This window comes from Misgurnus anguillicaudatus, chromosome 8, assembly GCF_027580225.2.
Source record: "Misgurnus anguillicaudatus chromosome 8, ASM2758022v2, whole genome shotgun sequence".
NCBI lineage: Eukaryota > Metazoa > Chordata > Actinopteri > Cypriniformes > Cobitidae > Misgurnus > Misgurnus anguillicaudatus.
In genome coordinates, this window is record NC_073344.2 from 12,251,024 (window position 1) to 12,276,700 (window position 25,677).

Consider the following 25,677-nt stretch of genomic DNA (forward strand, 5'->3'; position numbering starts at 1 on the left):
CAAAAAAAACAGCTGGGGCGCACCAGATAACACATCAGCCGCGTCATCCGCATCACTGCAGTCATGTGACTTTAGTCCCGCGCATGCGCTTCACAACAGACGCGGAAGAGAAGACGATGCTGAATAAAGTCGTCATTTTTTTTTATTTTTGGACCAAAATGTATTTTCGATGCTTCAACACATTCTAACTGACCCACTAATGTCACATGGACTACTTTGATGATGTTTTTATTAACTTTCTGAACATTGACAGTATACCGTACGTAGATTTTTATAGAACACTAATATGTTTTTGTAAAATAGATTTACAAGAGTCCTTTTTATGACTGAAATTTCGAATGCAGAATTGCAACTTGGTCATCACTGATCAGCCGTGCAGGAAACAGCACCTGCTGCAAATTTATGTGTGTTATAAGGTACAGACATTGTTAATATTTCTTCGCTTGAGTACGTGACTTTCTTTTATTACTTATAAAAGCCTGCAACCAGCTGCTGAATGATGTAAAGTGTCACTGCGTGTGCTCAGCAAATGCTTATGTCTCACATGGGCTTACACACACAAACCACAATATCCTTCACAGACCCTGACATACATTTTGTGTTTCTTGTAGAGTCGGAGTTGACCCAGATCAGGATCTTCAGCCATGTGGAGACAGTTTCCAGGTCCTGCAGGGTGTAAGTTTAAATTTGTCTTTTTACGCTTTTTGACAGAATTAAGAATATGGCAACCCAGTATTCACACAAATGAGTGTGGAAAAACAACACTGAGGTCCTTTACTTTTTTGCAGTTTCACACCACATACATAGCTGTAAAGACCAAATGTTTTCATTTTTACATCTATTAAAATGGGTGGAGGCTGTTTTAGGCCTTTTTATTTGTAGGGTGATAGCTCATGAAAAAACTTAAAACATATTTAAAAGCATTTGGACCCAGCGCATATAGTGGATAACAACCGGCTACCTGTACATTATCCCACTTATTACATGGCTATTTCCCTTTTAAAGGATTAGTAAATTTCCTTAAAAAAAATCCAGATAATTTACTCACCACCATGTCATCTAAAATGTTGATTTCTTTCTTTGTTTAGTCGAGAAAAAATTATGTTTTTTGAGGAAAACATTCCAAGATTTTTCTCACTTTAATGGACCCCAACACTTAACAGTTTTAATGCAGTATAAAATTGCACTTTCAAAGGACTCTAAACGATCCCAAACGAGGCATAAGGGTCTTATCTAGTGATATGATTGTCATTTTTAGCAAGAAAAATTAAAAATATTCACTTTTAAACCAGATACTTCACTTCTTCCTCCAGCTGTGTGACGCGCCAGCATGACCTCATGTAATTGCAATCGTTTCGCTAGGTAAGACCCTTATGCCCCGTTTGGGATCGTTTAGAGTCCTTTGAAACTGCAATTTTAAACTGCATTAAGAGTGTTACGTGTTGGGGTCCATTAAAGTCCACCAAAAGGAGAAAAATCCGGGAATGTTTTCCCCAAAAAACACAACTTCTTCTCGACTGAACAAAGAAAGACATTAACATTTTGGATGACATGGTGGTGAGTAAATTATCTCCATTTTTTTAAAAACATTGACTAATCCTTTAAGTAAGGTAAGGAACAATTTATTTGGTAATTTTGAACAAATACAGACCTTCTGGAAGGAAAAGGTCATATTTTGAGTTTTTTTTTAAATGTCAAAAAAGTCTTTGGTGTTCACGGAGTGCTTATATGAAGTTTTAGCGCAAAAAAACCCACAGATAATTAAATATAGCATTTTAAAATTCCCATTGTGTGGGCCTGAGCAAAAATGTGCCCTTATTTGGGTTTGTCCTTTATAATGCAAATGAGTGGCACTGATCGCAATGATGGTGGTTTGTTGCAATTGAAACTCAATTGTGGTGTCAATTATTTTTTCTCTATCTCTCTCTCTCTGCATAAATGGCAGTGCCGTGGTTGAAAAGTGGAGATTAAGGGGCGGCATTGTTGTAATTGGCCTTGCTACGTACCTCACAAAACAGGCGAAATCTGAACGACCTATTTTTTCACATGCTTGCAAAGAATGGCTCACCAAAATTAAGTTACTGGGTTGATCTTTTTAACATTTTCTAGGTTGATAGATGCACTGGGGACCCAATTATAGCATCTAAACAAGGAAAAAGTCAGATTTTCACACTATGACCCCTTTAAGATAAGATAAGACGAGACGTTTAAATATCATGAACATGCTATTTGGTTTAATCATTTGTAAATATAATGTTATATATGACCCCTTTAAGATAAGAAAAGACGTTCAAATATGATGAACATGCTATTTGGTTTAATCATTTGTAAATATAATGTTTATATGTCATTAAAATGCATATTTATATTCAATTTTTTGTAATATTAAAATATAAATATTATACCTGTGAATATGATTTGTAGAATCCGGGTTACCATGTGTTATTAGTTATCTCAGAGTAACATACCTTGGAATGTCGCAACTGGCCAATCAGAATCAAGCATTTTAGAGTGCCGTGTAATGAACTGTAAATATGAAACCCGTGGGCCTGTTTAAAAGAGTGTGTGTACATGCATCTGTCCACACTGACATGATGAACTTTAAATAAAACATTTTAATCAGAATTGAACTAGAAACTAAATACTTATCTTTATACTGCCTGGTTTACTTCATTCCACAATAGTACAATGGCAGAAATACCTAGCACATGTTTTATTTGAGAACACAAACACCATCTAGCTATCTTTATGATAGTTTTGTTCATACTCTGGGATTTTTCTCCATCACACATACTGTATAGGAGGAGTGAGATTGGAGGAATTGCAGTGTAGTGTTACTGTGAGCTTGTATGTGATAGCATTAAGCTATAATCTGTTCCAGTGCAACGTTAGACTTTGAACTCATTAGATTAGTTTGAATAAACGTACTGAGTGTCAGAAGAACAGAACAAGATTTTCTTCAGGTTTCACTGATTGAGGAGTGAATCTGAATATTGAGTTCAAATTGAGTGTGTTAACTGGTTTAAGGTTTCATACACCACACAGTGAAATGTCTGCAGTATGGTATGGTGTCGCCATTGGTGATTTGTTTTGGTGGCCTTACTGGCTGTTGTTTTACAGTTAGTACAAGCTTTGAGTTTTAAGCAGTTAAAAAGTGTAAATCTAATAAAAATATGATTTTTTGCATTTATTAATCGTTGTTTATGCCAGTACAGTTATTCATGTTAGTTTATTGTGCATTAACTTATGTTACTACACGGCACTCTGAAATGCTTGATTCTGATTGGCCAGTGGTGACATTCCAAGGTATGTTATTTTGAGATGCAGGGTAATGTACAGGCAGTGGGTTATCACCCCTTCAGTGTGATACAAGACCCTCTGCTTCGTGTCAAGTCCTCATCACAGTATTGGGGCAACAACCTGCTGTCAATACATTATCCCTTACATAAAATCAAAAGTGTTTTTTAACAAATTTGACTGTCTTTCACTGCAAAACCCTCTAAGTGCATGCAGGCTTTTTTGGGCAAAATCCACTAAAGATGCAAATAAAAACATTGCAAATGATGTTTTCATTCCAAGTATTTGATGAACACATAATATTTGCAGAGAGCACTTGGTTAATCAATGTCTTATTTTTGAGGACGGGTTTAACGCCATCTGTGCCAATTGTGCATCTGAGCTCTACATATAATTGTATATAAATTAGGTTTAATGATAGAAAACATAGGCTTCGGAACCATTATACCCACCCACTGTTTTTAGACCAATGATATTGGACTCACTCACTTTTTCTCTAATGTAGCGCGTTTGTCTGTTCACTTGTCAGAGTGCCATCAATCAAATCTATTCCACTAGAAGAATGCCCTAATAAATAAAACTCTGTTCCGTGTTTTGACTTCCACGTTGCTGCTTCCTCAAATCCAGTCCACTTGATTTATTAGAGTCCATATAAATTAAACTTAATATTTTAACTACTTTTACCTGCTGCGCTTCTGTGACACAACAAGCTAAACAAACCTTTTTGGCAAAAAAATTATTTTTATTAACTTCCACGTCATTGAGGAGTTAACTCGTCAATTAAAAGAAAGCACTTCCCTGCCAATGACGAGTTTTTCCCGCAATCTGTATTTCCACTATTATACACCAGGTTACCAAACTTATTAAATCTGGGTTTAATAAGTAAATAAATTAAAAATTAATAAATTAAAAAGGGTTGTTCCTAATTTTGTAATAAGTAATGGGTGTGTTTTGGGCGTAATGTGCAATAAACCAGTGAGAGTCTTATCTCTCGTCCCCTTTAAAAGCCAGTTGCGCTGGCGCTATGTCTAATCCCTATTTAGATGATGGACTTTGTAAACTGAAAAACTAAGCGGAGGAAGAAGACCACCAGTTTAAGATTAATGTTAAATAATTGTGTTGTTTTCATTTTTATTGAAATTATAATTTTTTATGAAAACCTTTTGAAGCAGTTTTCTTTCAGTCATGGAAGTAAAATAGCAGGCGTTTAATTGCTGTAAATGTATTAATATTCTACATAATCATTGTAATCTCAAAATAATTAGCAAATATGCAAGAAAAGGTTTGTGCTCTAAAAATACAAACAAAAGATAAAGAATTTACCGTTTCAGCACTCGGACAGCCCCATGGAATTTTTAAAAAGCATTACTTAAAAACTTTCTCATCTCACCATATCCACAGAGTCATCATATACAATAAATATGTGGGGTAGCATTTAAAAAAACTTTTAAAAACAGATGCATTTGTTTAAAGCAAAGCATTTATTTGGTGAAGCAGCTCTTTACACCTTCTAAGTTAACGTCTCATAATCGGTCCTCAGTTATGTTCGAGAGACTGAATAATAATCGTTTACATTTTAATCCTTAATTTTTCATATTTAAAAGCCTTTTTGTGCTGCTGCGTATCCATGTGTGTGATAAGCAAATCTGCGTTGTCGTCCCGTTTATAGGCGCATATTACTAACGCACTCATTAAATAACAAAAACACTATTACGCCATAGACTTTAGACCAGGTTTTTGTTGATCAATGGCGTAGTCTATTTTAGTTGCCTTAAAATAGCAACGCACCAACAATGCGCCTGAACACACCTCGTTTTCAGACCAGAATGATCATGGGCGCAACATTGGGCGCAAATGCATTTGCTATTTAAAAAACGTGAAAATGATAATTGCGCCGGGTTAAAACTAGCAAAAGACACTTGCGTTGCGTTGCGCATTTGCGCTGCATTGCGGCGGGTGCCACAGCAAAATCACCAGTGTTAAATGAATGATAGAGCCCCATGTATGTTTTGATAATCGCTCTGAATCTGATCTCTATCAAAAGTCCTTCACAAAAATGCTAAATTTTTGCTCAAAATGTGGTATTTTTGAAGAAAAAAAAATCATATTTGAGAGGTGATAAAAAGAGAATAAATAAAGGTAGGATGAAAAGCTTTTTGTTTGAAAGCAAATGGGCTGTTTTTTATTTGATATATTGCATGTTTATATATTTAAAGAAGAACATTTTCTGAAAGGCATTAAACTTTTGTGAAAATCATAAAAAATGCTGGTCCAGGCTGGCAATTTTTTTTTAAAAGCTGGCAGGGAAAGAGTTAAAAGGCACCAGAATACAAGAAAATTACATCTACTCCAGTAAATGTTTTGGACCCACCCACGATTTTTGTCTTCTGACATCCATGATAGAAAATCGCAAAAATGTGCAAATTAATTGCCATGAGAAATATGTCACTACTGACATTGTTTATTTTTAGACTGGTGACCTTATTAAATAAGTAGTTAATGGCAACTATGCTTTCATTTATTCATATGTTTTATGCAGAAATCATACATTTTAAGCCTTTATTTCCAAAATAGAATAATGGTATCTATACCTACTGTATCTAAACCTTTGATTTGCTTTAAAAACATCTTCAGTATGTATTTAAGTAACATTATATCCACAATTAATTTATTATATAAGCAATGGGAGTTTTTTCCACATTAAACGACCCCAGATTGCATCAGTACCCCAAACCTGCATACAGGGACTTAGATTTATGATCGCTATTATTCTTCCCCCTTTTCTTTCTCTCCTCAGGACGGAAGCCAGTCTGAAGGGCAGAGCAAGACGAAGCAGGAGAGTGCTTGGCTCTTTAGACTTTGGTACACTTTTGACCACAAGTATCCTTTCAGCATGCCATTCAGAAAAACACACACACACACACACACACACACACACAAACACTTTTGTGTTTTTGTCATTAAGAACTCAAGCACGATTGAGCTTTACTTCTTTGTCCCCACTCTTCTGTACTCTTCTCTTCGTGTCGCCATGCAAATGACTTGAATAAAAAAGTGACATCTGCTGATGTGGAAAATGAAAAAAGAGAAATGCATATTGCTGAAGACTCAATATGAACAGATCTGCATGAATATAAATGCGGAGTATGGAAGTGATGAATAATTCCACTTGTTTTGACCAATGATGGAGTTCCTCTTAAACCCTAACTAGGCCTCACAAGCCCTGAACCGACTCACCCTCCCTACACAACTCGCTCTCCAAAAATACCAAGTTAACCCAGCTCGGCCGGAGCTCTGCACTTTTCTAAAAGCCGCTGGAAAATTCATTATGTGTGTTCTTTGTACAGAATGTCAAATGACATGATTGCAGTGCATTCTGTATAAGCTTTCAAGTCTGGAGTGGAGCACTCTGTGATTTTTGAGCTCTCAGCAGGGCCCTCACGATGCAATTATTTTGTGCTTTACTGTAGAAGCTGCACCTTTTCAGTTCGTGGGTGGTAGAAACCAGTTTTATTTAGCATGCGGTTGCAGAGAGGTGAAAGCACCATATGTGCTATTTTCTCACGTTTCTCAGTCCACTTCCTGCACAGCTGTGGCATCACATGTGGTTACATCGCAGGTCTTTAACACAAATTACAGATGTATTTTAGTAGGGTATGTTTGCGTTTGTGTCCTGTTTTGTATTTGCGTAAGTAGCTAGTTTAGATCCTTTTCAAAGAGGGTACTTGCATTTGTATGCGCTATGCAAAAGTCCAGTGCTGTCGAATTGGCAAACAGCCACTCTTCGAGTACAGGACCATGCTGTCGGATATCCTACAGAGATATTCAGAACGCATACCTGGCATCCTCTCCAACCCTTCAGGGGACATCCTGGTCTCTGATCTCACTCATACATATTATTCGCTTCCAAATCCATCACATGGTGTACTTGGTTTCAAGCCATCGACATATAGACCCCTTCAAGGTTTGTAAACATTGAATGATTATCGGGTGCGCGCGCAGAACGGGGTCGAACTGTTCATACCATTTAGGCTTTATAATTTAATCTAACAGTGCTGAAAAATGATGACTTACCTCAAATGAAGTGAGCACTACAAACACAAGCCTCTTTGATCTTTGCATTGTCCCAGTCTGCACGTTTATTGCTTACAGACGCAGATGTTGTATTTTTTTGTTTTTGAGATTCTGCATGAATCGCGAAAACTTAACGGAAGACCTCGTGCGATTTTCACAGCCCACGACGTAAGTAGGCATTTTTGACGATACCGAATAATACGCAACTCAATCAGCTGTAATGACTTTTCTGACCCCGACATGCGCAGTGGGAACAGCCTGTGACGTGAACCGTGAAGGGGTCTATTAGTCCATTTTTATCCCTGTCTGTCAAAAGAAGAAACTCAGCATTGCCGCCACAACATGAATTAGTTGACCTGCTTAGAGATGCATGTGTGTGTTGGGCTCTTTATTAGCAGATAATGATTTGTTCATACTAGTAATGAGGCTGAGACTAGCACATATCTGTTGTGAGAGAAGTCCTCGCTGACACATTTAGTGCTGTGCTGAATTTAGAGACTTAGTTTGTTGCTTTGCGTAGTTGCAGGCTGCTTCAAGTGTTTGCTTTGGACTGTAACAGTCTGAAGTGTCTTTATAGGAATTAAAATAAAAAGCATCTTTTGTAACTCTTAATACCTCAAGATCCTAATACCTCTTTCTGAATGGCCTAAGGTTATGATTAAGGAAATTTGAAGCAAAAGTATTTGTATAATACGTGCAGAGAGCATTCGGTTAACATCATTCTCATTTTTGACAGAGGTGGTGTTTGGTGGTTTTGCATCTGAGCTCCTCATAATGGAGATGCTTATTATGGAGATGTTTGCATAACTCATTCCCTTTACTGTAGCTTCCTGGTATTGACACGTCAGCAGATCCTTTCTCCTTAACCTAAATACAATTACCTGAAACCTATCCTGACCCACAGTGGCCCTCCACTGACCTCCACTTTGCCGGCCTGCTGTGGTCCGCTGGCTCGCTGTCTGACCAGCCCCCAGGCTTATGAGGTAAGAGCTCACATACAGAGTTTATTCATTATCATATATTTGTAATATGTATGTAATATACAGTACATGATATATAAGGTACATATTTTATAAGTATCCACAAAAAGATAATTTCTATGAATTTGGATGATTATTTAATTAATTATTCAGTATGTGTCATTTTTCCATGTGTATTGACCGAAATTGGAGTGGCCGATGACTTGTAAAATGTTTAAGTGTGACCCTGGACCATGAAATCAATCATACGGGTCCAAACTGGAATCTGAGGGTTCAAAAAAATCAATATACTGTATTGAGAAAATCACCTTTAAAGTTGACCAAATGAAGTTCTTGGCAACACGTATTACTAATGATAAACACGTTTTTATATATTTATGGAAGGAAATGTATAAAATATCTTCATGGAACATGATCTTTACATAATATATAATAATTTTTGATGGTTTTGGTCTATTGCTACAAATATACTTGTGCAAATTGTAAATGGTTTCATGGTTCAGGGTCACATAAATACACTAGAGTTCAAATGTTTAGGTTTACTTGACTGAAATGTTTCTCATGATCATAAAAATATTTAAATCTAAACGTATGCCATCATATTCATTTTTTTAATAGAAAAATATTTTTAAGATGTCAAATAACTCTTTGGTGTCCCTAGAGTACGTATACGAAGTTCTAGCTCAAAATACCTATAGATAATTTATTTGCATGTTAAAATTGCCACTTTCTAGAGGTGAGCAAAAATTTGCCATTTTTGGGTGTGTCCTTTAAAATGCAAATGAGCTTTTCTTTGCACTAAATGGTAGTACCGTGGTTGGATAATGCAGATTAAGGGGTGGTATTATCCCCTTCTGACATCACAAGGGGAGCCAAATTTCAATGAGCTATTTTTTCACATGCTTGCAGAGAATGGTTTACCGAAACTAAGTTACTGGGTTGATCTTTTTCACATTTTTTAATTTGATACAAGCACTGAGGACCCAACTATAGCACTTAAACATAAAAAGTCAGATTTTCATTATATGTCCCCTTTAAATTGCATGACTTTATAATGAAGAAAAATGCAGACAATAAGAGCCCAGCACCGAGGACTTCTTCGGTAATGTTTATTTAGCATCCATGGGTGAGACCTCAAGTTAGGTGATAAGATGCCAAAATAACAAAACAAAAAAAACTAGTGTGACTATACTGGAGATGCTAAAATATAGCAATTTGATTTAATTTGAATTTTTTTACTCATTTACAATATAATTCCCAATAATATTAATAACTCTTGAATTATAGTGTATATAATAGGGCTGTCAAAAGATTAATCGTAATTAATCACATACAAAATAAAAGTTTGTGTTTGCATAATATATGTGTGTGTGTGTAAATAATATATAAATACACATATACATTTATTAGGTATATTTTTTTATTTTTATTTGTAATATAAAATATATCAAACTATATAAATCTAAATGTTTCCTAAATACAAACATTATATATATATATGTGTGTGTGTGTGTGTGTGTGTGTGTGTGTGTGTGTGTGTGTGTGTGTGTGTGTGTGTGTGTGTGTGTGTGTGTATACACACACACACACACACACACACACACACACACACACACACACACATGAATTATTCAAAAAACTTTTATTTTGTATGTGATTAATCACAATCAATCTTTTTTAATCAATTTGTGACTCTGGACCACAAAACAGGCATACAGGTAAATTTTTTGAAAATGAAATTTATACATCATCTGAATAAATAAGCTTTACATTGTTGTATGTTTTTTACAGGTTTTTTTTTTTTTTTTAGGATAGGACAATATTGTCCAAGATACAACTATTTGAAAATCTAGAATTTGATGGTGCAAAAAAATCTAAATAATTGAGAAAAGCACCTTTAAAGTTGTCCAAACGAAGTCCTTAGCAACTGCATCCATCCACAAAAATAACGTTTTTATATATTCATGGCTTAGAAAGAGCTACTTCCTTAGGGGCCGAGAACAATGGGTAATGTGAGGTGATGATGAGTGACCAACATACAGATAAGGCAATAATAATATTAAATATTTTATGAGATTATCAACATTTGGAGATAACTATGCCAACTGGCCGATTAACATGCGTATTAGTACCACATTGGGTCAATTCCAAATCTGCAGATTTAGAGCCACATTTTCAATTGGCAACGCACATTATACGTTTTTAATTACTCAATTACTGAATTCAAAATAAAAGGTGTTTTAATAATGTGTTAATTTTAGTGCTCTTTAGTATGTTAAATGAGATCCTGGACCACAAAACTAGTCTTAAGTAGCACAGGTATATTTGTAGCAAAACCCAAAAATGCATTGTAGTGGTCAAAGTTATCGATTTTCTAAGATATTATGTAAAGATCATGTTCCATGAAGATATGTTTTGGTTTCCATAGCATGCTTTCTAATGTTATTGTGACTTCCTAAAGGCCTGTTTGAAAAGGGAAGGGAGGAAAAACCGATTCACAAAAGCATTGGCACTTTTAGACTGGACACTGGCTGAAGGAGGACGCTCGGTCACAAAAGAGCCTTTCATAGATGGCATTCTGAAAGTTGCGAGCCCGAGAGGCGTTTCGTTCCAATATCTCAAGCATCAGGGAGAACATTGCCATTCACTCCTGCAAATTCCCCTATTCGTCACAAAGCTCATACTGTAGCCGGGGCCACTTGGCTGAGCTCACAAACGTCTTACAGTCCCGCATTGTGTTGATGAGTCACAATGAGCAAAAATGGCCCAAAGGGGTCCTCCCACTTAACACGGTTATCTCCTCGTATTGGTAGCAAACAAAACAACAATAATGGGCGATTGTTACTGGCTTTGAGATCAATAAAGATGATGGTTTTTAGCTCAGGACGTGAGTCATATGTTTGTCATTTTACATCCTCCTGAACTGGGTCATTTATTCTAAAGGCCCACTGTGTGTGGCTCTCTGTTTATCTCTCTATTCCTCTTTCGTTGTCTCGATTGTTTTCTCATTGCCATCATAAACCTGTCATGTGTTTCCTGGTTCACTGTCTCTTTCAATTGAATTATCTTTTTTAAAGTCTTTGTTTTCATCACACGTCTTACACCCCCCTCACGACCGCTGATCTCCTGTCTAGTCTAGATTTAAACCAGAGCTTTCATTTCTGTGTTTACTTCCTCAAACTATATTTTTTCTTGCTTTTGTTTGTTTGTTTGCAGTTTATCTTTATTTTTTGAAATTCGGTAGATTTATAGTGCTAAGAAACTGTATATTGCATATATTAAAGAGCCATGTGATAGCATATCATCTGGTATCATCTTTGATATCATAGTACCAGCAAACTACTTTCATTTTTTTTGTGATGAACTCCATTTTGTTTCTGTTCCTGTATACAAGAAGGACACTTACAGTTATTATAAAGGTGAACTAATAATGTTATTTTATGGGGGTCAAGTGAGTGATAACAGAGTTTTCCGGTCATGGTGACAAAATGAACGCCTCAGAAGGAACCAAATCGAAAGATTAACTGAAAAAAAGATTATTTTGTGATAATATATTAGTTAAAGAATTCTATATAGATTGATATTTGTTTTTCTCACTTTAGTAAGTCACTTTAGACTATGTTTACATTAGTGCGTTTTCGTTTTAACCCCTTACACTCTGTGGAGCCACCAACTGCATCTAAAAAATATATGTACACTACCGGTCAAAAGTTTTGTGACACTCACTCATTCCTTATTATGCTGTAATGTGGAAAAATAAATATCACCTCATCCATAACATATGGCATCACACAAATGTAACTGGGAATAATGTTTGTGACTAAAGTCATCCAAAATAAATCAAAACTCTATTTTATAAAAACTTCTTGAAGTTTCACTTTAAGGTGATTTTTAAAAAATACCAAAGTAGTTAACATTTAATCTGGGCTCTTATTGGCTGCTTTTCTTTCAATATTCAGTTTAAGTAATCTATTTAAAAATAAAATAATAGTTTTCTAATAAAAGAAATTAATCTGTTTGGCACAGGTATATTTAAAGAGTTTGGTTCCAAAACGCAATAAATCCATTTTGACTAATTTGGGTAAAAATGTGTTTTCTATACCAAGAAAGTGACAAGATGCAAACCACTATTTTCTGTTAAAACTTTCACATAGCATCTTTAGGTTATAAAACATTAAAAATTCAAATCCATAATTTGATTTTCAAAGATTTATTATAAAAATATTTTGTTTTTGTATTTTTTTCAAAATTGCTATAAATTTATTGAATCAATATATAAATTTGCAATCATTTTTGCCATGTTATATTCATTTAGTTGACTAGTGGTAAAACACTGATTAAAAAATAAACATTAATAGCATTCATCAAAACACTTACTTTGTCATAATGCTTTATTTATCATAAAGCAACGAAAACACTTTCATTGCTGCTGTCATTCTTGGGACGTCGTCGATGAACTTTCTTGACAGCGATCCGCTGTAAAATGTTTTGGTCCTGCTCGATTTTCGTTGACTTGAGTAAAATAATGGGAAGTTTTCATAAGATCCTCTGGGATCAATGTGTTAGCATGGCAGAAGCTTGATGCTGTCGTGTGAGAACAAGCAACAGCCGGCATTTTTCCGTCGCCCGAGTGGCTTACGTTTCTTCTCCGCCACAGAAAACCACCACATGTTTGCCATCAAAAGTATTATTTTGTTTTTGTTTGTTTGTTGATCACGAAGTACAAAGTAGATGAGGAAAACTCGGATTCCGTGTGTATTCAACGCGCCACCATTGTTGTTTACAATGCGTGGAATGGTGCGCTGTGATTGGTTAAGCGGATTTATTGCATTCTGCAGAGAAGGAGGACTGGTTATTATTGCCACAGCGGATATAAGATTTTGCGTAAAATAAAGAATTGACTTTTTAATACTGACCTGATACAATACTGATTTTGGTGGTAACAATTTTTTTTTTTAATTGCATTTATCGCGTTTTGGAACCAAACTCTTCATTTTTGTATACAAAAGTAATTTCAAGAATTTAACTATACACCTTCGGATTAAAAGATTTTTAAGATCATAGTTAACAGTCAAGTGGTGTATAAGTTGTGGAGCACAAAGTTTTCTGTAAAATAAGACAATTTTTATAAATTTAGTTCGAAGTATGTGGGTAGATGACTCTTTTAAATTGAATTATACTGCAAAGCATAAGTTGATAAACGAGCCCCATCTCTACCGACATTTCAGAAAAGATCTCCGTCCAGACAATACACAATAGAAAACGCATGAAACATGACCATTTATGCACTATGAGCATGCATGTACAAGTGCAAAAGAGATTATTTCTCTAATAATAGCTTGCATGTAGGCAGCAGCAGTGTTATAACTGCACAACGGCTTTAAACCTTTTTAGCCATTTGTATCACATTTATACCGCACTTGACTGAAGCAAACAGAGTGCAGTACTACCGGCAGCTCAAAATAGAGCGCTTTTAACACTATATATCTATCAGGATGTGTGTATAGCATTTATAATCTGTGACAATTGTTGGTGGCACTAAGTACACCATTTAGGGTGCAAACTTCCATTTAAAGCAGCACTAAAGAGTTTTTGCTCTTTGCTCCCCCAAAGAGGGGATTGTAGGTCTGCTGTAAAGCAAGTTTTTGTAGTTTTCACTCTAACTAAAGGACCGCGACCCGACGGTTGGAAACTTCTTTAGTGGGGTTTTGGCCGATAGAGGGCTGCAAAGCGAATGTGAAAGTGCCATTCACCCTGTTTCGAGTGGATGAATGACTGAAACTTTTTGAAAACGTTATTTTAAGGTAAAAAACTCTTTGGTGTTGCTTTAACGGAAAAAAGTGATTATTGCTTAGACGTGAAGCAGATTTTTCGTTTCGGGAGAGAATATTGTCGTCCACTCATACTTTTCTGCTTTTGTTTGTTTAATCACAGGTAAGTATGTAAATTTTCTTTTATGCAAATACATCAATTGTAGCTTCATCTTTTACTCTTTACTTTTTGTGACCCCACAGTGTCCGTCATGAACCTTTGTGTAGAATCTTTGTGTGTACTCCCCTCCTCCCTTCACGTCCGATTTGTCACTGTGCCCCGCAGAGCCACGAGCAGCTTCGAGACAACGATTCCGACCTTATCCTGAACGAAGGAGACCTGACGCTGACGTACGGCGACACGGCCATCACCGCCAACGGAGCCTCGTCTTCATCGGGCCCCGAGGGATCGGCCGGCGGCTGGGGCGTCAACGGCAAACGCAGCGACAGCACGTCGGAGGACGCTCTGGAGCGAGAACTGGACACGCGCGAACAAGAGCTCTTGAGCCGCGGCACTCGTCTCGTTTTCCCCATCGAGGACCACGCTTGACTCCGCCCCCTCACCACTCATTACGACCTCAGGCCATGCCTCTCTCTCTCCGTGCTCCATGCCTTCACTTTCATAGCACATCACCCGATTCGACCCCTACTGGACCCTTCAAATATCTCATGAAGGGGGGCTTAAAATGTGAAGGAATATATGGAGAGGGAAAATGCGAGAAATGCAGAGGTAGTCAGATCATCCTCAAACAGATGGAGTAAGACTTCTGATTCTGTATATCCCTGTATTAATGTGAGAGAAATGTGAAACTCCTGTTAAGAATGCATAATGACGGATCTGGCTATTGAATGATATAAGTGCTGTCATGTTTGATAATGGATGGATGCAGAAGAGTAGCCGTGTGTTTCCCTTCTGCACTTCCATACAGTCACGTACATGCACTTCTTGTCAATCATTCTTTGTTTTCTACAAATTCAGATGGACGAAGCTGGAAAATTACAGAGAAACGCACAAAGCTGGAATTACTAAAAGAAACAAGTCACTGTTTTGATATACAAATACCGAACAGACAACCCAGTATTATATCGGATCTTCTTCAGGTCATTTGCATTTACAGTAAACATCTAATCATTTCCATCAGGCCTTGTAAATACTCACAGCTGTACATCACAAGTCTTTGTGAAAGCCCAGCAACATTATTTGACAAGTTTGCATGATACCTACGCCAATTCTTTCCTGCAGCATCGCCCTTTAATTTAACATGCAAAATAGCTGCGAATGCATGAGTCTGACCCATGCATTTTAGCTGCATCAAATTTAAAAAGAGTGTTACCTATAAAACACTTCCTAAAACCAGAACAGACCCCATTCTGCAGTAGATGGACTTGTGGCGTTCCCTTTGCGCCTCTACAAAAAATATATAGAGAGAATTTATAAGGGTGGATGGTCTCTTTATGAGCCACTACTACAGTATGTGACAACCAGCTCTCCAAAATTTAGGAAGGTGAAGTGACAGCATGAGATTGACAGAGTGCAGTGGGCTGTGGAGGACCACAGGAGTCATGCGGGATGTAGTAAAGAACTTCAGTATTTGGTAACTACCTGGACAATAAAAATAGCAATTGGTGGATTTGTTTAGAGATTCATTAATGAATCTGTGGATGGATGGACAGAGTTGCAAAAAAATCATTGTGTAGCATTTTGTTGGGCAATAGAAGGTGAGATTATAAAAATTATGTAGAGGTTAAATATTAATCCATTAATAAATAGTTCAAATTAATATAATTTGCAGGACCAGCATGGAACACTCAATGAGTTCATCATTTTGAATTGCATTTACAAATTTTTTGTTAAATGATGAAATTTCAAGGTGTATTTCGAAAAGCGATTTGAAGGGAGAGATGAATAGCTGGATTTATACATTGAGATACATACAGGTTTGAATTGGGCATTTAAAAGGGCATTTCCGTTTAACATTTCTGTTTTCATTTTCCCGATGGTTCTCCTTGTTCTTTTCGCTGTTCAATTTGCTTTTCATTTTGGCCTCTCTATTTGGCTTTTCCGTGACTCTTTGGGTCCTCATCCGAGGATCTATAAATCTGCGCATGACGTACAATCAGAGCCAATCAGCGAGCTTGTTACATCCACCTGACCATAGCTTATTTGCATTTCTCATTTGACCATTTGCAAGGACCCAAGGAGTCACGGAGGGGCTGAGTAGAGAGGCTGAAGTGAGGGGCAGATTGAGTGGCGAAAAGAATAAGGAGAACCATTGAAATGCCCTTTTAAATGCCTAGTTTGGGCCTGTATTTGTGGTTCAATTTATAAATCCAGTTGTTAGTTTCTCTTTTTGAGTCCCTTTTTGAAATACATTTTGAAATTCTATTATTTAATTGGGAATTTGTAAATGCAATTTGGAATGATTAACTTATTGAGTGTTTTATGTTGTTTTTGTAAATTGTTATATTACTTTGAACTATTTATTAATGGATTCATATTTCATTTCTATGTTATTTTTATAATCTCATTTTTGTTGCCTAGTAGAATGTTGCATGGTGATTTTTTTGTGACTTTGTCTATTTATTTGTGGATTCATTGATGAATTTTTGAACAAATCTATTGATTGCTGTTTTTATTGTCCAGGTGGTTGTTGAATGTTGAGGTTCTTTGTTGCATTTTGCATGACTCTTGTGGTCCTCCATAGTGGGCTGTTTCTGAGTCAGTACTGTTAAGAGTTGGCTCGCTGCCATTCACTGCTAATGCATTCCTATCATCATTCACAGAAGAATCATATTGTCAATGAATGCAAGTGTAAAGTCCATGTGATGATTTCTTTTTCCAAGTTAATAACTAACCTTAAACTTTCCATTTGCAATAGCAAATCCGCCTTTTATTCCGATACATCCAGCTTTTTATAACAGACTAAGGGCTCAGTCACACCAAAAGCGCTTTAAACGCTTGCAAACGCAAGGCGCGACGCACTGCCTTTTTTAAAAAAAGAGCAGTGCAGCGCGGCTTTTCATATTGCTAAGCAACCACCGAGTCAGCTGTCTTGTCAATCAAATATTGAAGCGTGAGCGCTCTTTTGCTGTTAACTGTCATATAAGCAGAAACTTTAAAAAGAGGGCGCTTGCTCTGACCTTGTTTGAGGATAAGAGGAGCACAAACACGCAGGAGAGAGTGAGCGAGTGGAGTCCGGTTCTTCAAATCAACTGTAAACTTCACTCGCCACAACGTAAGGCCCGCCTCTCCCCTCATTCGATTGGACAATGGAAGACGCGAATGACGTCAGGCGCTCCTCCGCTCTCAGCGCTCCTTCAAAAACGCGTGCGCGGCAGGCGGCAGAAAACCGCAAGGCGCTCGGCGCGCATAAACAGCGCGCAAACGCGCCCTGCCCATAGAATATCATTCAAAAAAGGCGCCTGCAACTGCCATAAACGCTTTTGGTGTGACTGCAGCCTAACTGTTCACTTTCTGCACTAAATAACTGGGATGATATTATAGCTGGCTCAATAATATGTGTTCGCGCCTGACTGCTATTTGCTTCTCTTTCGGGCCGTCCGTAACGTAACATCATCGACTTTAACAGAATGGAGTTTCGCATACCATTTTGTTGTGTTAAAAAGATTTGCACTATTTAAATGGAGTTTCGGCGAATAGGCAGGTGGCAAAACTTGCACTGGCTGTAGCAAACGTCTGATGAAGTCACGCTAAGGTGTAAAAACTCTTCTTCCAACACGTCTGATAGCTTTTCTCCTGACCTTCCTATGACGGACTTAGCGTCAGGATATGTAATCCCTCATGTAGCATTCCTATTTTTCTTGCTGTCGTGCATGTCGTATCTGCCATCATATAAACAAACAAACGAACGAACAAAATCATAAAAGCTGCCATTTTTCATGTCTGTGATGTATTGAACTATCAAGATGCTCTATTTTTCCCCAAGAGTCGCCATTATTGTTTATAATAACAATAATTATATGTAAAGATGCACTAAGCCTGTCAAAAAAAAAATTATAATAATGCAAGAAAACTGTGGTATGCCTTTTTAGTTCTGCAATTGTACGTTTATAGCCAATGTGTTAAGAGTGGTTTACAGTAGCAATATTAAAATAAGGTATTTGATTTATTTTATATGTCATTAAATAAGAACGAAAAACAGGATGACGACTGTGGTGTTTACTACAAAATTTTATTTACAGGTTTTATTTATAAATAACAGAATTGTTCATAGAGTTCACTTGTTAATGTTCACATGGCTTCGAGAAAAATATGCGTTTAAAAGGTGCAGCAAATCGAACGATGAACACTAGTCGACAAAAAATAACTTTTTGATAATACTGTCCGTGTCATTTTGAGCTCATTCACACCCGTTTTAGTTTCAAACAGGTATAGGACTGCTTCAATAGTGTTCACGCCATCAAGTATCCGGGATGCTTTGCTGTATAGCCGGTTTACATGTGTGCGGATCAACACGTTCAGATTCAATCTGAATATTCAATGGTGAACTCCAGGGGGATCTGTGACATTTCACACCACCTGAGGTGTCGGGCGAGTTGTTAGGAAAGTGAAGCCACAGGTGCTTGCAATTCCTTTGGGAACTCGCTGGATACGGAGTGAATTTGAGCTTTACATAAAATTGCATGAATTGGCAGGTGACGCATTCATTATTTTATTAACATCCGGTTTCGCACAATGTTGAAAATAGGGACACCTATGACGTTAACACGGTTGGTTTTGTGCATTCCCCCCTCAGTCATTTTCAATTAAACGTAACGGGATGATTGAAAGTGCAGAGTACCTCTCTTTACTAGGCCTAGCATGTTTTCAAAAACACACAGTCGTGCACAAAGACTCGAGCGTCTTTCTCTCCTGTGGCCGATTATAGGGCTGCTGGGGATTGGGCAGGGATTATTGCTGATGAAATCTGGCCGTCAGGACAGTCGATGATCCATTTTAGTTTACCATGTTTTCCCTCTGATATTGTTAGTGTATCGTTAGATTCTTGTCAGTATCATTTGAGGTTGGTTGGTAGGTTTGTAAGTGTCTACTGTCAAACCGTCCTGTCTTCCACTTTGCGTTTCATAACAACAACGCTGTGAAATCTCGTGGTTCCTCTGCTCCATCAGTGCTTCGTACCTCCTGCTGTAGCTTCATGTAAGCTCCATTTCCTGTACATTAGGCTCCTGTAACCAAATGAAAAATGCGACAAATTACCAACAACTCAAATTTTGGTGCCAGACTGGGAAATTTCTTTGATGCTGCATAAATATCAACATTTTCGTCGTACAGGTACAGTGTGTGCACCATATGTTCCTGTAGGTCAGATGTTACAGCAAATGGAAAATGTTGTGGGTTTGATTCCCAAGAAAAACACACATACTGATTTAAATGTATAGCCTAATACACCAGCAATTACTTTCAATAAAAGTCTCGGGCAAAGGCGTAACTGGAATTCTAAACAGGTTTCCCAAACTTTAGCCCATACCATTGTTTACAGACAGGTAACCCTGCCCCCAAAAAAATTGAGGCCTCAGAAGGCCTTTATTAACCCACTGGGGCCGTCTGGATTATTTTTGTGAACAGGGTTCCCAGGGGTCCATGAAATACTTGAAAGTTTGTGAATCTGGTGGAAAAAATTCAAGGCCCTGGGAAGTTTTTGAAAATATACATACACAGGTACAGGTCGTTGAATCTTGAAAGTGCTTGAATCTATTTTATCCAAGAAGTTTTCTGAAAAAAAAATCTTATTATACCATGTGTAGTGTAGGATAATATCATAAAAATTTTAGACTTTTAAAGCACACGTGCTAAACTGTTCGCTTTAAATGCTTATATCTTCTGTATGTGAACGTTGATTCATACCAAAATGCTTTTTGGCATAGTTGTGTAAAAACGTCTCTTATTACGGAAGTAACTTTTGTTCCCTGAGAAGGGAACCAGGCGCTGCGTCTCCCTTGCCATACTTCCCTGTAACACCGTCTTTGGCAATATTTCAGATAGTGATATACTTCCTGGCACCCTGTCTTTGTCGTTAAGCCTCACCATTGGTTGAATTTGATATACACATTCAGACGCACTTACCCCTGGAGGGGTCCCCAAAATGTCACTGCAGTGACGCAGCGCGAGTTCCCTCCAAAGGGAACTGTAACAATGTATCTTAAAAGGTAACACGATGTAACCTTGCTCTCACTCGAAATGTGTCCCCACATTTAGTCCTTGAATTTGAGGGTATTGGACCTGGAAAGTCTTTTAAAGGTCCTTGAATTTGAAGTTAACTAAGGTGTGGGAACCCTGTGTGAAAGATTGATGCACTTTTTGGGGCTTAGACCCTGTTTTTCTACCTTTTTATAAAGATTGGAAGAGCTAGGATTTTTACTAAAATAACTCTAAATGTGTTAGTCTGAAAGATGATGGACATGTGTATCTCTTAGTCAAAATGATGTTTTTCCTTTTTGTTCAACCCAACAGATTTTCGTTTCAAAACTATTCAACTCATACACTGTTTATCCCTAAATAGCAACTATCGTCCGATTCATGGTTTTACATTTTCTTTGGTGTGTAAGTGTGTATTAGTACATGTTAAGGATATGCAAAAGGTACAAACCCCAAAGTAAACGATTTCTTGGACTACAACAAACACATGGATTATGGACAAGACCGGGATTATCATAATTCTTCCTGCTTTGTAAATTAACTCCTGTCAGCATTGCATTGTGAGCGAATCTTTCAAACATGGTAAGGAGCGTCACATTTCCAGCTGATGTCATTCAGGCCAATCACAATGTACAGATTAACTGGCCAATCAGGGACTTTTCAGATCAATGAGTTTTATACAAAATCAATGTGTTTGAGGAAAGCAGGATATCTGGTGCAACAAAAATGTACGGTATGTGGAAAATAATGTGTTTTTAACCATAAACCACGCAAACATACTGTATTATACCACATATACAATATAACGTTGGTTTTTATTAATAAGATGGGTGCTCTTTAAACACTAGATCAAAAGTTATCTTGCGTGTCACCAAGGGACAGATAGAGGACTGTACGGGTCAGTGGTGTGAATCTGGTGCCAGTGTGTCTAAGTTTAGTCATAGCATCTATAGCACTCACACATTGAGCTGGTGACAGAGTTGGGTCATGGAGGACTGGTCCCTCCAGGGTCTATTCAACACAAAGCAGTCCCTATTTCAGCCTGTTCGAACCACGTGTGCTAGATCTGTGTTAGGTCATTCAAGCCCTCATCACATGCCTCTGATCGCTGAAACAAGCCTCTATCATTGTTCATCTGTGGTTTAACCGCACTATGAAATTATTTTGTGACCGTGACTTAGCAGTGCTGCATACTTGTGTCACTAAAAAGATTTAATATTTAAAATCACAATGTAGTGAAATAAGTGCTAACTTCAAATACAGCATATTTTGCTATAATATAGACGAGTGGTCTCCAACATAGTGCAAGGTTGCCCCGCCAATGCACATTCTATAGCCTCAATTTTAATCATATAATTTTTTATAGTAGCTTGGCTTCTTTTATCTATGTTAACATTATAAACAATGATAAAACATATCAACAAGTAAAATTAAATTAAATCAACAAGCAAATGAAAAAAAAAATCAGCAGACTACATCAAAAAGTAGCCCTCCAGATTTATCCATTGTGGTAGCCTTCACAAAAAGGTTGGAGACCCCTGATAGACTTAGATATTTTGCTGCTCCTGGTGAATCTGACAAGTGACAGCTAACTTTTTACCTTGCCAGTGATTTATGGACAGCACAGATTGTTGATTGAATTTGTCTGATATAGTCTTAAAAAACATAAAATAGCTTGTGTAGCTAACTCACCAAACTTTATGCAGACAACCTGTGCATTGTAATAGCACTAATAGATACCAAGATTAGGGCTGGGCAAAAAAAATAGATTTTTCGATTAAACTTTTTTTTTTTACATGGTCGATTCAAAATCGATTCTCGAAGAGCAGAATCTGCAAACATTGAACGTAAGATTAACGTTAATCTAATTAATACTAGTCTTCTTCACTAGATGTCACCCTCTTTTTTGCCTTGCGCGATGTTACCAAGGAACGAGACGGGAGCCTGTCATTCATTCATTCAGTGCTTAAAATAGCAGTTTCAGGTGCTTCATCGACGTTAATGCCACCTTCACATAAAAAGTTAGACGTATGGAAGCATTTTAGATTTCCCAAGCAAGACGACGACGATAGTGTTGTGGCTTTTAATTTCTTTTTATTAATTACGCACTTGTAAACTGCTGTTCACTGTTCTTTTTTATTAATATATTTGTATTTAGTCTATATTCATTGAGTCGAATCGAGTACAAATATCCACCAAAGAAATATCGACCAAAGAACCGTAACAGATAATTGAATCAAGAATCGAATCGATCTGGAACATCTGAATCGATACCAAGCCCTAACCAAGATATGTTTAAATATTAAAGGTGCAGTGTGTAAATTTTAGCGGCATCTAGTGGTGAGGTTGTGAATTGCAAGCAACACCTCAGTCCACTGCTCACCCCTGGCTAACTGTAGCCATCCCCGGACAAACAGGTCATCATCGGAGACAACTAAGTAAAAAACGTTTGTCCGTTAAGGGCTTCTGTAGAAACATGGTGGCACAAATGGCGACTTCCATGTAAGGGGACCCGAAAACATCTCATTCTAAGGTAATAAACGCATAATGGTTCATTATGAAAGGTCATTATAAACCCTTGATAATATAGTTTTGTATATTATTTTGCATTTTTGTCAAGAGATCCTTTTAAAAATTACACACTGCACCTTTAATTCATATGTTGTTCCTATTGCTCAACTAGTAGAGCTTTGTGCTTGCTGTGCAAAGATCATGGGTTCAATGCCCAGGGACCACACATACTGATCAAATGTATAGCTAGAGTGCATTGCAAGTCACCTAGCATAAAAGCATTTGCCAAATGCATAATGTATACGTTTAAAGTGAAAAGGCTAAAAATCAATTCTCTAAAATAAAAATTCACCTGCAAAGGAGTGATGTTGACATATAACATCAAGAGCATAACTTAACCTTGATGGATATAACGAAATCAATCATTTCACCCAAGGGGAATCTGGACAATATATCAAAGCTCATTCTTTAAATTTAAAGCACTTAGTATAAATCAGATCAGTATTACTCATCCTTTGTGCAGTATGTGTGCGGTGCATGATGTTCCACATTACAGTACAATGACATTAAAATCAATGTATAACTTTTTACAACTAGATTGGTTACAGTGTTACCTAACCGGTCGGGACACACACTGTTGTAGTGTTGAATCACTGCTGAACTGATCAATATTTAGTTAGTAATACTATATAATAGACCTCACCTGACTGAACAATTGCCTTATTTTAATACCATGGTACCTCAAAGAATACCATGGTAGGGTTAAAAAACATGGTGTTACTATGGTACCATGCACAAAACCCATGATACTGGTCCTGGGGTCTGTGGTGGTATTACTGGGGTCCTCTAAATATCGTTTTAATTCTATTTTTTCTTTGATAAATAAAATTAGGCATCAAACTTGATTATTAATAGGCTAACAACAAAAAAATTAATTTGGGTAAAATTGAAGGTACCCATGTTAAAATCTATTATTAAGTTAGCATCATAACAAAGATTGTAAATCTAGTGTTAATTTGATACATGTATTTGGGGGTCCTTGCTCCCCCTCTCTGTACATTAAGCGAGGTCCTTGGCCTGAAAAAGTTTGAAAACCTCTGCCCTGTAGATAAATCATAACAGGGCCACTAATATGGCCTGACATGGTTTAGTTTCCAGCTGGGCCTCAAAATCCAGGTATCCATTGTTAACATCATCAATGTTTTGTTAAAATCGACAAAATGCAGCTGTTGACTTTTATATGAAGAGAAAAACACTATCTTACGTGATCTCTGATGATCTTAGGTGTTGTCCATGCTCCTCTTGCGATATCCCAGGTGCCTCATAACCTCACTGCAGTAAGCTTCAACCTGGTTCACCTGCTCCACATTCAGCCTCTCTCTCCAGGCATATATCGCCTCTCTCGCATCCCTGGATGATATGAGGAAGGGTTTATCCGACGAATAGCCCTGTCCTCGGGTCATGTTCATCACAAACCTCACCATGTCCGGAGCGAGGGTTAGATTGGAGAAGCGGTAAAGCTTCCTCAGCTCTTCCACGGGACTCAGAACCAGATCTTCATATTTGAGCTGCATGTAGTTTCTCCTCACCCACACCGGCGCGTTCACGACCAGCAGCATGTCGTTTAGCCAGTTATCGCAGATTAACTCCATCGCGCTGGACACGTAGCTTTCGGCGCGATTGACACGGTTGCTAGGCACCAGAAGTCGCTTGTATTTATCGGTCTGTTTCTTGCTCCTCAGCACCTGTATGCTTTCCTTCACCAGGGCCAGTTTGGATTTCAACCGGGAGTTGTGCACAGCTCTCGGGTCGCGAAACAACTGCACGATCTGTAGGTTTATGGCGGGATCGCGCATCAGAGGAACCAAAACACCGAGATCTAAAACCCTCACGTCTTTGATGACCATCACCGGGTACTTTTTGCACTCCCTTTCCAACTCTTTCAGATCCCTGGGCTGGCATTTGCTGCACACGTCGCCCTGGATCAAACCGATCTCGTGCTTTTTATACGCTTTGCACAGAGGCTCGGAACAAATGACCTTGTTGGTTTTCCAGCCGAATATAAACGACGTGCTTATGTTGGCGGATCCCGCGTAGAGTCTTAACACGGAGAAATCGCATCTGAAGAGGGAGTTCATCATGTCCCTGACCGCTCCTTGTAAACTTGCCGCATCTCCTGGATAGAGAGCCTGCCACATGTTCCACATGGGCTCGTATAAATAAAACACATCGGGGTGTTGGTTAAATAATTCCCCTAAAAACGAAGAGCCTGTCCTCCAGGTTGCGTGGAGGTATATGTTTATTCTGGACTGACTCCTGTTGCCGTAGTCCTCCATCTCCGTTGAGTTACCGCCAGTCTTGTCTCTGGTGCTCCACAGGGCGATGGTGCTCTTCAGATCGGGACACTTCTGTTGCTGAAATCCATCTTTTACGTGAGGCGATTTATTTCGGTAATCTAGTACATACGGGATTAAAAGCAGCGCCACTGAATATCCTAAAATTAAGATGATGTATTTTTTCGGAAGCCGTCTCTTCATGGCCTCAGCGGAGTCGGGGACGCGGATCCCGGCGGACAGCTCGACTCCAGACGAGGCGCCTATGTAGACCGTACAGCGCAGCAAAGTTTGGCGAGTGGAATCTTTTTCCATACACCGTTTACTGAAAAATCCCACCCCTCGCGTCAGGATTGGCTCGCGATGGGTCTGTAGTCAGCACGTGATTGGACAGTTGGAAAGTCATCCTTACAGCCGTACCAATCATGACGAGTTTTACAATTAAGGCGGGACTGGGAGGGTGCAGAGAGCCGCTTGGGTGGGCGAAAAGTAAACAAGCTTCGACTACATATCAT

The 25,677-nt window shown here is 37.9% G+C and overlaps 2 protein-coding genes across 3 annotated transcripts in view; one reads left to right on the plus strand and one right to left on the minus strand.

Annotated features, from left to right (window-relative positions):
• slc9a7 (solute carrier family 9 member 7) overlaps window positions 1-15,769 on the plus strand; it is a 60,944-nt gene extending 45,175 nt beyond the window's left edge. For both annotated transcript variants that reach the window (XM_073870309.1, XM_073870310.1), the window contains 4 exons: window positions 612-675; window positions 6,095-6,173; window positions 8,245-8,354; window positions 14,448-15,769. In XM_073870309.1, the coding sequence (XP_073726410.1) occupies window positions 612-675; window positions 6,095-6,173; window positions 8,245-8,354; window positions 14,448-14,711 (517 nt within the window). In that variant the 3' untranslated portion in view covers window positions 14,712-15,769. The remainder of the gene's footprint in view (window positions 1-611; window positions 676-6,094; window positions 6,174-8,244; window positions 8,355-14,447) is intronic.
• Window positions 15,770-18,335: 2,566 nt separating this feature from the next.
• On the minus strand, window positions 18,336-25,492 carry chst7 (carbohydrate (N-acetylglucosamine 6-O) sulfotransferase 7). The gene is made up of 2 exons (XM_055213107.2): window positions 24,094-25,492; window positions 18,336-19,348 (listed from the first exon to the last, which is right to left on the minus strand). Exon 1 carries the CDS (start codon window positions 25,475-25,477, stop codon window positions 24,110-24,112), a length of 1,368 nt encoding a protein of 455 aa, XP_055069082.1. The 5' UTR covers window positions 25,478-25,492; the 3' UTR covers window positions 18,336-19,348; window positions 24,094-24,109.
• Window positions 25,493-25,677: the final 185 nt, after the last annotated feature.

Bases quoted from the DNA above. Each gene is read 5' to 3' on its own strand.
- chst7 (XM_055213107.2), bottom strand. From the start codon at position 25,477: ATGGAAAAAGATTCCACTCGCCAAACTTTGCTGCGCTGTACGGTCTAC.